Source organism: Thunnus thynnus, chromosome 4, assembly GCF_963924715.1.
Source record: "Thunnus thynnus chromosome 4, fThuThy2.1, whole genome shotgun sequence".
In the NCBI taxonomy this organism is placed as follows: domain Eukaryota; kingdom Metazoa; phylum Chordata; class Actinopteri; order Scombriformes; family Scombridae; genus Thunnus; species Thunnus thynnus.
The window spans coordinates 28,697,807-28,711,217 of NC_089520.1; the positions used below are offsets into that span (position 1 = coordinate 28,697,807).

A 13,411-nucleotide genomic window follows, 5' to 3' on the forward strand; every position below is an offset into this window, starting at 1 on the left:
TCAATATATAGCTGATGTACTTGTAAAAGTTTAGTAAGGGGCTAACCGAAGTCATTATGATTTATACTTTGGGGACCATGAAAGTCTACACCAAATGTCTAAGCAGGGCTTAAAAGTGCAGCTATCTTTCTTGGGGTTTACTTTTTATCTGATCATAACAACATTATAACACATAAGTCATCCTGACTTACCAGACTTACCATTGTCGAAGGCCAGGAATGTGGCCTCATACATGTTGTTTTTGACGTACATGGACTCTCGGTCAAGCAGGGCCATGGTGGTGATTTGACCATTGGTCCTGTTGATCTTCAGCCAGTTAGCAGGGTCTGATAACTTGGAGTACCTGTACACACATGCACACAGAGGCAGGGAGACAGAGAGAAACACATACTTAATAAAATCCTCAGGCGCATATACAAACACATAATCAATCAATCAATCAATCAATTAATTTTATTTAAAATGCAGAATCATCAGGCAGCATGATATCCAAATACACATTACAATTAAAGAGAATAAATAGGACAAAACATATAGCAAGCAAATAAAATAATTAAAAATTAAAATAAAACAACTACATTAAAAACATCTAAGTGGATGTTAAAATGTGATGGATACCTGACTAAGTTCTAGGGTCAGGTGTAATGAAGTGAATAAAGGTAGGCTTTCAGTCTTGATTTAAAGATTTCAACTGAACTTGCTTCCTAACATGTAATGGGAGACCATTCCAGAGATAAGGGCATGGTAGGCAAATGCTCTGAACCAAAGTGATTTTTTGTTAACTGACAGAATGTGGTGCAAGTCCATGCAAGGTCTTATAAGTTAAAAGAAGGACCTTAAAATCAGCTCTAGCTTGCACTGGTAACCAGTGAAGAGAGGCCAGAGTAGGTGTTATATGGTCACATTTTCTAGTTTTTGACTCTAGCTGCAACACTCTGAACAAGCGGCGGAATTCTAATAACACAACTAAGAAGACCAGAGAAAGGGACATTACAATAATCAAGTCCGGAAGATACAAATGCATGGATTAAGGTTTCAACATCACACAATGATAGAATAGGTCAGATTTTGGCAATATTAAAAATGCTGTCTTGGTAATAGCCTTGATATGAGACTGGAATGTCAGATGAGAATCCAAAATCATGCCAAGGTTTTTGGTGGTTGAGCTTTCAGAAATAATACAGCCATCAATGTTAACACTCAAATTCTCATACAAATGCCAATATTTGGCTCATCCAACAACTAATAGCTCTGTTTTATCAGCATTTAACAGCAAAAAGTTCATACCCATCCATTTTTTAAATTTCTGATAGACATACCTCTAAATTTAGGAGTTGTGAAGGGTCATTTGGCTATACAGGTAACATATAGCTGTGTGTCATCAACATGGCAATGCAAATTAATACCATATTTGCAAATGATGTCACCAAGGGGAAGCATGTAGATAGAAAAAAGCATAGAGCCAAGGACTGATCCCTGGGGTACACCAAACTTTACTTCAGAAACTTCAGAGAGTATTGTTGTAACTTACACGTTGAGTTCTATTTGATAAATATGAATGAAACCATGAAAGCATCATCCCCTAAATACCAAAATGCTTCTCCAAGCGGCCTAGAGGTATGCGGTGGTCCACAGTGTCAAAAGCTGTACTCAAGTAAAGAAGCAGCAACAATGATGTTAAGTCAGAATCAACAGTAATTAGTAGATCATTGACTACTCTGGTCAAGGCAGTTTCAGTAGAATGATGGGACCAAAAGCCAGATTGAAATTTATCAAAAAGATTGTTCTTGGATAAGTAGGCAGTAAGTTGATCAGCGACTGCTCTCTCAAGTAATTTCAACATAAAAGGAAGATTGGTCTCGAATTGTTCAGAATTTGTGGATCAATATTAGGTTTTTTAAGCAGCAGTTTGATAATGGTAGTTTTGAAAGCTGAGGGCACTGAGCCCATGGAAAGCAACTTATTTATAATATCAAAAATAGGACTAGTTAAAACAGGAAACTGTTCCTTAAAAAGATTAGATGTATGGGGTCTAATATGCAGGTTGTAGGTTTGGAAGCAGTTACCAGGCTGGTAAAGGCCTCAGGGGAAATTATTTCAAACTGTGAAAGAGTGCACTTGGTCCGAGTCACAGTACCTGCATCGATCAAAGTATTGGAAAGGATTGAGTATCTGACAGGATTGTGGACCAGTGATTTTATCTCTAATTGAGTCAATCTTATTTGTGAGGAATTTCAGAAAATCATCAGCATTGAATCAAGAGGTATTGGCAGGGATTCTGTTTGAGTTTAGTAACAATATCAAACATAAACCATGGATTATTTTAATGTTATCCTAGCAGCTGAAAATGCACGTTTATACTTGTTAAAACTCTCGACCCAGGCAAGGCGATAAATCTCTTGTTTTGTCATGCGCCACCTGCTCTCAAGCTTTCTGCAAATCTGTTTGAATGCACCGGTGTCATCTGAAAATCATGGTGCTGATTTCATAAGGGTGTGTTTTCTGGTTGTAAGAGGAGCCTTTGAGTGAGGCACCATTCAGATTCAGACTGCTTTTTTTTTTTTTTTTGTCCTAGGCCTACTTCTTTGATGTACAGTCTAGGCACTAGCTTGAGTTCTATTACATAGGACAGGTATGCTGTGGTGGAGGTCACTGTGTGTAAACTGGGAGAGGCCGTACTGAGGTTGATATGACCAGGATGTGGTAGGAAGCAAGAGGTGGTAGGAAGCACAATTACCCAGAGATGTGGTTACCTGAGTAAAACACCTTCCTACCACAGTGGAGTATCAGGGGGCAAAACAGGTGGAGATATCATCTAGCAGGAAGTGAGAACCTAATTCTGCATATTAACTTTTGCAGCCAACTGTTACTTGAATTCCAGCAGCTCTGAATCTTTTATTTGTTGATCCAAAGTACCCATTATCAGACTGAATGTTCATTACCATAATAAGCAATAGCAGCCAAGCACCTTTGAAATATTACAGTGACATGGAGAGCGGAACATATGTTCACCGAGCTTATCATAGCAGCAGCTCATTAGCATGAAGACCGATGAAAACTTGACGACTTTCCTGCTCTATGTACCCACACAGTAGTCACAGCAACTCTCATAGTCGTCAATGGTCGATACATCAAAGGAGTGGAAAGTGACAGCTGCAATTAAAGTCTATGAATCCCATTAACAACTATGACGAGTCTTAACTATTGATTGAGTTGAGGAAGTGCTTCTCTGTCAGTCCTAATGAAATATGGTTAATTGTGGACAAGCGAGAAGTCTCTGGTAGGTAGATGGTCAGCGTGTCACCGTAATGACAGGTGGTGGGGGTCAGAGTCACAGGCTGACAGGGAGAGAAAGTGAGAGAGATCAGAGGCGTCTTTCTAAATCTAAGCATGGTCAGTAGAAAGCGTGATGAGGGGGAAAGGGGGCTTAATTAAAGCAGTGCGTTGGAGGCTGACACTATAGTTTGCAAGAGCCTCACAGGCATTGAGAAAACTAAGTCCATCTCCATCTAATGACACACACTGCTGGACTAGTGCACACTTAGCAAACAGCTGAATTAGACGGAGAGAAGACATGTTGACAGGCAGGAACACTCTCTATCATATTTTTTACAGTTTCCCTACTTGAATAAAAAACAACACAAATAGATGAAAATAAATACAATTTCCAGTAAAGAGACTGTCATGCTGTGTTAGTCAGGATTTGATGCTGCCTCGCAGGTTAGATTGTGGTGTTTGCGTTGCATGCCTGGCACTCTCATTTCCTTCCTGTGCCAACAAGTTGTCACCATCTGCTGTCTTCTTCTGCAGCTGGCAGAGCAAAGTACACATGAATATGTCTTACTATACTTGTGAGGACTTGCTCCTGATAAGATTCATGCCAAATTTAACCCTAAATCGTAACCCCAATGCTCTCCAGCACATTCTTTACCATAAAACACACAACTAATTTCTAACCTTGAAGGAATAGTTTGATTTTTTTTGGAAATACTCATAATACTTTCTTGCTGAGACTTAGATGAGAAGATTGATACCAATCTCATGTCTATATGGTCAATATGAAGATGGCGCCCAATCAGAAGGCTTCCTTTTTGCTGGATCATCCAATGAATAGCAGTCAATGAATAATGTTTCTATTATCTGACTATATGATGAATAAAAATAAACCAATTCTTGTTTCTTGCTTCTTGTTTACCATGTGATGATGTTAAGCCAGATTTTTTGAGTGGCAGTGCATTTTGCAAATATCAGATTCACTCAGTGTACAGCCTGCACATTGCACTGAAAGACAGAAGCTTACTGTCTGCTAGCTAGCTGCTTTTAATGTAGTTTAAGATAAAAACCATGGCGAATCAAAGCAGTCAAAAAAAGACACTGAAGAACAGGAGAAAGAGAAGTCAGCTCAAGTTCAGCCATTATTCTCAACCCAGACACCTATTCCTGCGCTAGTTTCTCCTCAACAAGTGCCAAGTAGTAACAAAACGTATGTGGCTGCTAATACAGCCCTTTCTCTATCAGCAACAAACTGTACTGTTGAAAGACTCTTTTCAACTGTCAGTTGGATAAAAATTGGCAGGGCATCAGTGATGACATACAGACTGAACTCTTTGTCCCTGCTCTCCTTTGAAAGAGAACTGACTGAAGCGTTGGACTATAATGAAATAATTTCAGTGTTCAACACCAATAAGCCCTGTCGTCTCCTGCTGTAATCATCAAAAGTAAGCTAATTTACGATTTTAGACTATAGTAGCCTATTGCCTATTTCAATATTATTGTTTTACTGGGTGTTTGTTGGGTGTACAATTGGATTTTATGCTGATGTTGCTGCATCTGCCATCTGTGTGTGTGTGTGTGTGTGTGTGTGTGTGTGTTCAGGTGTCATTGTAAACATTACTCAGCATGTTGGTGCTGGTGTGCCTCTATCCATACATTGTGCTGTTGCGTCTGTCAGCTGTCTGTGTGTGTCTGTGTGACAGGTTATGTGATACTCTTAATGTTCATCTTGGTGCCTGTAACATTACCTCTGATGATGTATAAGGCCTGTATGATTAAACTGTGGTGCATTCAGGCAAGTATAGTTGTAATGGCCTATTTTGGTTAAAATATGTGTTTCAGAACCTATTAAGTAGGATTGGTCTTGGACGGGCTAGGCCCACCTCATTTTCTCTGTGCCCACCCACACTTTGATTTCTGCCTACGCTACTGACATGAAGCTAGAACCAGCAGCTGCTTAGCTTAGCATAAACACTGGAAACAGGAGGAAACAGCTAGCTCCTTCCAAAGGTAACAAAATCTGCACCTCTTAAGCTCACTAATTAACACTTATTATATATGGGACTATTTCTTGGCCGGGCGTAGTAACATCCTTGAGTGTTTGTTGGTTGCCTGACATACTCATAGTGATGACAAGATCCCTTGTAAAAGCACACATTGTCGTTTTAACATATCAGTTTTGTAATGATTAAACAAATGACATATAATGTGTTAGTGAGCTTTAAAGGTACTGAAATAAGCTGTTTATTAGTTAATTAGTGAATATCTCAAAATGCTTAAACCCTTGACCCAAGCACTAAACTTAACTTGAGCAGTAAAGATTAACCAACGGATGACATCAGAAAGAAAAGTCTTACTCCATAAAAGCAATATTCTGATATTAACCAGGGCAGAAATACAAGAGCACACACACGCAGACAAACACACATAAATTCACTCTTGCTGCCACTTAAATCACATTTAACAGGAAAATCAGCTGGCAAACGGCCTCACATCATCTTCTCTTCCCTGGAGGAGCCCACAGAGAGAGATAAAAAGCAAGAAATTCAAAACATAAGAAAAGCCGAGCTGGCTCCTCTCCCATCTACTGCTCACTCACGCACAGGCCTTTCATCCTCTGCGGGTGCTTGTGTGCATGCTCATGTGAGTTTTGTGAGTCTAAGTTTGTGCATTTCTCTTTCTTTTGTGTGTGGGGGTTCAAGCGAGGTCATCTAGGGAATACAGCAGCAGCAGAGATGAGGCTGTCTAAGCATGAGCTGAGCATCTGCTGGCAAGCTGCTTTGGTGAAGACAGCAGCTCTGAGCTCCCATCAATAACAGACACACAGACTGACAGAGAAGAAAGTGACAGGGTCAGCCAGAGCAAGAGAGGAGAAAGGATGAGAGAAAAGAGAGAGTAAAAAGGAGTTACTTCTCTAAAGGTGCATAGGAGCCCACTTAGTTGGCATGTCTTTTTGGGAGAAGAAACCTGAGATGTAGATAATGTTCTCTCTCTATATGTGTAAATCTTGCACTACCTCCCCCTCGCTATCTATTCAGTAACATTTCCACTGGGTTTGTTGGTGGAAGAGGCCGTCTCACTGACATTAAGAAAAATCAATCTCTCTCGTTGGAGCTGGCTATGGAGTGGAACGGTGCTGCTGGACCTTAGTGGGCATGTGGGCGTTTCTGTAATACAGGGTCGATGCCTGGATGGCACAATGCCCACTGTGTGTCATCCCAGTTAGGAAGGATGGAGGGAGGGATCAATGAGAAGGAAGAGAAGAAGATAGGGATCTAAGGAGGGCAGACAGACAGTGTCCAACTCATTACAGGATGACCTCTTCACACCAGTCACCAGGTAACAAGGAGGTAACTGGAGCCCGGCCTGTGGGCGGAGGAGGGTCAGTTGAGAATGTCACAGAAGAGGGATAAACTGTGGAGAAAGTGCTCACCACTGATTGAACACTGGTGGCAGATTCAGAACATTAAAAAAACTTAAAATATATTGCACCAGATTTTGGGTGTAGACTCTATGGTACTGTTGTAAGAAGGGCTGAGTTAAGATTTAGGCTATTTTTTTAATATGTTTTATATATCATTTCACTTACCCACAACCCCAGAAATAGTCTTAATGCAGTAACTATCAAGTTAATCATTAATGCTAACTGTAAATGACCCCAGTACAGTGTGTTTCATATGGCTTAAGTTTGCATTCGTAAATGTATTTCTTATCCTGCTTTTATTTTATTTACCATGAACACAGAAGTGCTTTATTTTGAAAAGACACTAGAAGCATGTAAAATGTAGAAACAGACAGGAAGTTACACTGGCTACGAAATGCAGATCTCAACAGTCTCCTTCGGTAGGTAATCGTGGTGCTATTCTCTCCTGAAAAAATATTAAATCTTAATAAAGTGACAGATTAACAGTCTACAGAAAAACTCAGACAAAACTAAAACCTTCTTGTGCATGTGCAGCATCTCCCCTCCACGACCTCACACATAACTCAAGTTCATGGACAAAATAAACAAAATTTTAGACAGGATAAACATTTCTTGAAAGCATTGTTTACTAATGGGGAATGCAGTCAGAGGCTGTAAGTGCTGCAGATGATAGTACCCCCAGTTCTCTCTTTGCTGAAGCCATGAGTGCACATTTCAGTGCCCTACAGGCCGTAGATCTGATTTTTTCAGATGTCCAGGAGGATCAAGAGAACAATGATTTAGAAGAGGAGAGGGTATCTGAAGAAGAAGATGGGGAAGAATACAACCCAGAGCACAATGCATTATCTTCAGATGAAGAAGAAATCCCCCAAGCTGAAAGAGAGACATTTTTGTCAAAGAACAGCAAAATAACATAGTCCTTGTCACCATATGACAACCAGGGTATGATGGCAGCACAAAACATCATAAGGATGACCCCAGAGCCCTCATGACATGGAGTTACCCTTGCCTAGGACATCGCCTCAACATTCTACATGTTCATCAGGCCAGCCATTGGTTTCCATAAATATGGAGACAACTGGAAAATGGATGAGATTGACCTACATAGGGCTGCTAATCTTAGCAGATGTGTATAGTTTCCGTGGCATAACTACATCTAGTCTTTCACACTTTCTCAAGAATGCCACGATTTAATAACTGTGAGTCAAGACCTCTAAGACGTGTGAGAGACAAACTGATGGCCAGAGAGGTCTGGGAGAAGTGGGTGGAGCTTCTGCCATACCTCTACAACCCTGAGCCTGAAGCAACAGTGGATGAGTAACTGGTTCCATTCAGAGGTTAATTTTTTATTTTCGTATCTGTAATGTAAGAGATTTTCACTGTTAATTTTATTATGCATTGCTGTAATATCATTGATTTATGTAATTGTTTCCTGTGACACTGATACTAATTACTGATAGTAATCTCTTTTGTCAAAAGGTCCTTTCTGGCAGTATATGCCCAGCAAGCCAGTAAAGTATGGCATCAAGATATGGGTGGCCTGTGATGCACAATCCTACTACCGTTAGAAGATTCAAGTCTACACAAAGTGTAGACCAGTGGAGGCCCACAGATGAACCAGGGAATGCGGGTTGTGTTTGATGTGACAGATGGACTGAGGGGGCACAATGTCACTTGTGACAATTTCTTCAGCTCTTATGAACTCAGCCAGCAGCTCCTGAAGAAAAGGATCACCATGTCTGGCACAGTTAGAAAGAACAAGACTGAGCTCCCCCTTCACTCCTAACAATAAGGGGGAAAGAGGCCTTCTTATCAAAGTTTGCCTTCACCCCACCACCACTCTAGTTTCTTACCTCCCAAAGAGGAGCAAGAATGTGGTCCTCCTGAGCACACTGCACAAAACAGCTGAGAGCATTGATGGTGAGGACTGGAAGCCAGCCATCATCCTGGACTACAACCACAACAAAGGAGGCGTGGACAACCTTGACAAGGTGATTGGAACTTACAGCTGCAGGAGGATGACTGCCCGCTGGCCCATGATCATCTTCCATAACATCATTGATGTGTCCTCGCACAATACCTTTATGATATGGAACAAGATCAACCCTACCCGGATGCCTGATAAGCGGAACAAGAGCAGAGTGTTCCTGGAGCAGCTGGGAAAGGCACTTGTAATCCCACACATTCAAAGAAGGGAGCACCTCCCCCACAAAGCAGCCTCTGCAGCACTTGTGAAAGCTGTTCAGGGGGCTGAATCTTGTTCTGATTCACCTGAGGCTGCAGCTGGGGCAGGCAAGAGGACATGCCAATTCTGCACCCCAAAGAAGGATTGTAAAACAAATACTATGTACTGCACATAAAAACCTCATTGTACGCTACCTATCCAAACAGCAGACAGACAAAGTTACCAACTGTAGCTGGAGAACATATGATGAAACATTTAGCAGATAAAGAACCAGATATTTCCGTCAGGAGTTGGTGGAGACCAAAAATGGAGCTAAAAGGAGAATGAATATTGTGTAGTAACTTACATTCATCAGGTGGACACAGCATGACTCAAATGAATGTTGATTTATGTGTAAATAAGCAACTATTTGCTAACAAGTGTGCCACCTTAAAATGTAAATATATGTTGACCCATGACTAAGTGGCCAAAAATTCCTTTATTGCAGGTTTAAGGATACTGATTTTACCATCTCATTTTCAGATGGTTGTCTAAAAATATGCTGATCAGGAAGACCAAAGTGTACTTACTGTATGTTGTATCACATTATGAGTACTGATGTACCACACTCAGAAAATATTGTGAGTGAACCCTCCATATTGAGGTGTCCTAAAAAGTACCTGACAGTCTGGTGGATGAAGTGGTCAGGGTCCTGAGCAGCAAACACAGTAAGAGTGGTCCCTGCTGGAACACCCTCCTCAAAGCGGATCATCTTAGGGTTGACGGGGAAGACAGGCGGCTCGTTCACATCCTGAACAGAGATGGTGACTCCAGCTGTGGACTGAAGCGACGACTGGATGCCACTGGCCAGGTGGGCCTGGTTGGACACCACCACAGTCAGCATGAAGGCGCGGTTCATCTCAAAATCCACCGGCTAGAGAAGAATGAATGAGTTAGGAGAGCGCAGAGCGATACAGATGACCAAATAAAGAGAGATGGGAGGAAAATGAATGTGGCTGATTGCAAAATTAGCTCTAACTGTCTTACAATTTGAGAAATGACATATCATTCAAAACAATGGAAGACAAAAGTGCTCAGTCATCAACAGCTGGCACTTCAGAGCAGCTGGAAACATGTGAGATGCAGAGCACAACTCATGCTGAATATTAATGTACAACAACACACTTTCAATTTAAAAGACTTAAACATCAGACTTACAGTCGTCACACATCTCGGGATGTGTGTAAAGCAGCCAAATGTAACGCTTCACTCTTACCTTGATCACTGTCAGCATGCCCTCATTGGTGATGGGGTTGGTGCGGATGGTGAAGTGTCCGGAGGGGTCCCCGCTGACAATGCGGTAGACGGCATTCCAGTTGGGGCTGTGGGGCTGATCCCTGTCCACCACCGTCAGGTTGGTCACCACCACATTCACCTTGTTCTCTGGCACTTCCCCAGAAAACTACAGAGCGGGAAGAAGGGAGGAAGAGAAGAGGAGAGGAGGGAGGGGAGGTGACAGCAGGGAGGATGGGAGAGATAACATTATGCTGATGTTGTTCCAGCAGTCGGCTAATGCATGTTAATAACTTGATTTATTGAGACTTGAAACTTTTGCTTGTGCCATCATCAATCTTTTAGCATTTTCCATAATTGTTGTTACAAACTGCTTTTTGGGTCATGCCAATAATGCTCATTACATTAAAACATGAATGGAAAGTGGTAGCTAAACAAATTGGGAATTGGAAAGATGGGAGAGGGAGAAAAAAAAAAGCAGACGGCAGCAAACATATTTGTTTAAATGTGAATAATAGAGAATCATATCTCCCATTATGTTAATGCAGTCCCTTACTCCACGCCATGTCTGCTCATATGAAACTCCTTATTTGAACTAATGGATTTGTTCAATTAAGTGTTTACCCATTTAATTTAGATTCTGTGCATTCACCAAATCTCGGTCTTAATAAGCAATTAGATAAGTACTGCAATTAAAGCAGCGGTAGGAATAATCTTTGGCTAATGATCTTCATTATATTGCAATCTGAAACAACTCCCCTCTGAACTAACTCTGGAGGAAACTTGGTGACAGCTGCAGAGCCTGGAGAAGAATTTCCAGTGCAATAGGATACGTGTCCTTCTCTATAGGGATTTATCTAGCTACAGAGGGATGGGCACTCAAAGGTAGACACACACAAACACACACACACACACGGGCACACACTAAAAGCTCTCATTGTCAAACGATAATCCGTGTTTCCTCTTGTGAAGCGTTAACTTGTTTATGGAGTGTGTCTGCCAGCTGCTGTTCACTTTAATGGCTTCATCATCGTGGGATTGAAGCAGCGTCCAAGCCACCCGATTCCTCTCTTCCTACTTCTTTTCCCTCCCTCCTGCCCTCCCTCCTCTTCTCCTATCCCCTGCAGTACAACCAGGCTGATAAGCACAGAACAAATTAAATATGTACTCTCAGTCTCTGGTGTGTGGGCTCCTCCATTTCCTTTTCACCCCGAGCTTTAGCACAACACCACCACAAACCTTCCAAGCTTTTTGGCCGTGCTGTCAGACAGCCAAATGGAATATGCTCTCTCAGAGGCATACACAATGGCGCTGACTGTAGGGGAGGGTGCTTCCAAAATGGCAACTCTCTCTAAAATGCAATGTGGACCCATTGATAAGACACTAGAGACAGAGGCTCTGAGTTTCTGAAGGGTTTTGTAGTTATAAAGAAGAGGGGAAAGAGTGGGGCAAATATGATTCAATTGTAGGTAAAACAGGACCTAAGTTTACTTAACCAGTGAATGTAAAATTTAAATGAGACAAAATTAATCATACAACTTAGCTATATGTTTCAGTATAGCTATTGTCAACATTACAGATTCTGGCTTTACATGCAAATGTTAAGTGCTCTGCCTATTTAAACAATCAACAATGAAAACTTTATTGCAAATCTTGGGAACAGTGTGACGTTGTTCAACTACATTAGGTAAAGACATTTTCTGGAGGCCTGCAAAAAGGATGAGAAGACTGCAAATGAACAGTTAAGATTTCTGAAACAAAATGTTTTTGTTGCCAAGCTTTAAATCTCTTGGCTTCAAAGTGAGACTGTATAACAGAGGCTGATTACAGGATAATAGTGAATGCTAAAATATAGTATAACAGTGGCCCACGTGGAGTCATACATTTAATGACCTGATTCAGTAATGTCACAAATGTAATGTTACAAAGCAACATCTGTCTAACGTTTACTAACTTTAGCTAACATTAGCCACCATAAGCTACTGGTCAAACAAGACCAAGTAAGGTTGTAGCGACAAAACCCCTTAGTGTATTGAATTGAGCGTGGGTTTGTTTTATTTCTTATTAATTCCTTTTTCTTACAGTTTGAATGTGTTTTGTCTTCCTTCAAACATTACATAGTCTTGCTTTGAAGAACTATGTAATAAGAGATGAGGACATTACAGGCCAGCAGTGGTTGTCCCCGGGGACAAAATTACTTTCATGACTATAACTTTTAACACCATCCAAGGCATAAGCATCATCAGTGACACTTACCACTGCGTCTTATTTTATGAACCTCCATCACACATGTATGAAGGACAGCACTAAACAAAACCCAGATAATATAGGGTCCCTTATGCCGGAACACTTCCATTTATTGCTTTTCACATTTCAAACTGTCTATAGACATAACTAGCCTTCTGATATTTGAATTGCAGTCAAGCCAGGGGAAATTAGTGAGAATACAGTGCTGTATAGACCCCAAATCATTTTAGAAAATGAATCTATATGAAGGTGTGCTGCACAACAGGGGAAATCTAATATCTTCTTACTGAAAACTGACTCAGCAAATGAAAATGTCCCCTTTTAGATGGCAGAGCTACAGCTTAACATGACTAAATGAGCTCTTATTTTCCATCATATAGGGTGTTGAAAACAACACCAAAGGGTAATGGCAGTATTACGAGGGAATAAAAGTCCAAAAACAGACAGACATCAGTTCACTTAAGATGGCTGCTATGGCTTCTCTATGGTGTAATAAAGATATAGCTACTGGCAACAGGCGTCTATCTTCATCCTCATTTTTCCTGTTATACAGTCATATCCATCTGCCTTTTCTTGGAGCCTCTACTCCTTTTTAACACAAAGTCGTGGAGTTGGAAGCATAGGTAAGTGTTGAATGCCAATAATCTCAGGCACTTCAACTCTTTCAGGTATTTAGAAGCCTCAGCTCTACAGGTTAATCACAAATAGCACTTTATTCAGATCTGTAAGCCTGTGTGTCTGGGAGTTTTTCAATCAACTCCCCTGTTCCTCGTCATTATTTGGTGAATGACAAACTACTGGGTACACTTTCGCGCAGGTGTGATACACTTGATTAGATAGTTTGATTAGATAGATTGTGGCAAGTACCGTTGTCTTTTTGTTTATCACATAATGATGAGCATAGCACTAACATAGCCCATTCGGGCCCATGTGGTGAAATGAATAAAACATTTGGCTTTTTTTTTTCAAATTAGATGCAATATATCAGCTTGGTTTACACCCCCCCTGCA

At 41.0% G+C, this 13,411-nt stretch overlaps 1 protein-coding gene and 1 pseudogene across 2 annotated transcripts in view; one reads left to right on the forward strand and one right to left on the reverse strand.

Moving 5' to 3' along the window:
- Positions 1–13,411, reverse strand: part of cdh4 (cadherin 4, type 1, R-cadherin (retinal)) — a 200,349-nt gene that overhangs the window by 10,295 nt on the left and 176,643 nt on the right. The window contains exons 10-12 of one of the 2 annotated variants that reach the window (XM_067588137.1): positions 10,138–10,323; positions 9,542–9,795; positions 192–343 (exon numbers count right to left, since the gene is read on the reverse strand). In XM_067588137.1, the coding sequence (XP_067444238.1) occupies positions 192–343; positions 9,542–9,795; positions 10,138–10,323 (592 nt within the window). The remainder of the gene's footprint in view (positions 1–191; positions 344–9,541; positions 9,796–10,137; positions 10,324–13,411) is intronic. The other variant, XM_067588138.1, reaches the window with a different exon arrangement.
- LOC137180776 (piggyBac transposable element-derived protein 4-like) lies at positions 7,336–9,057 on the forward strand (annotated as a pseudogene).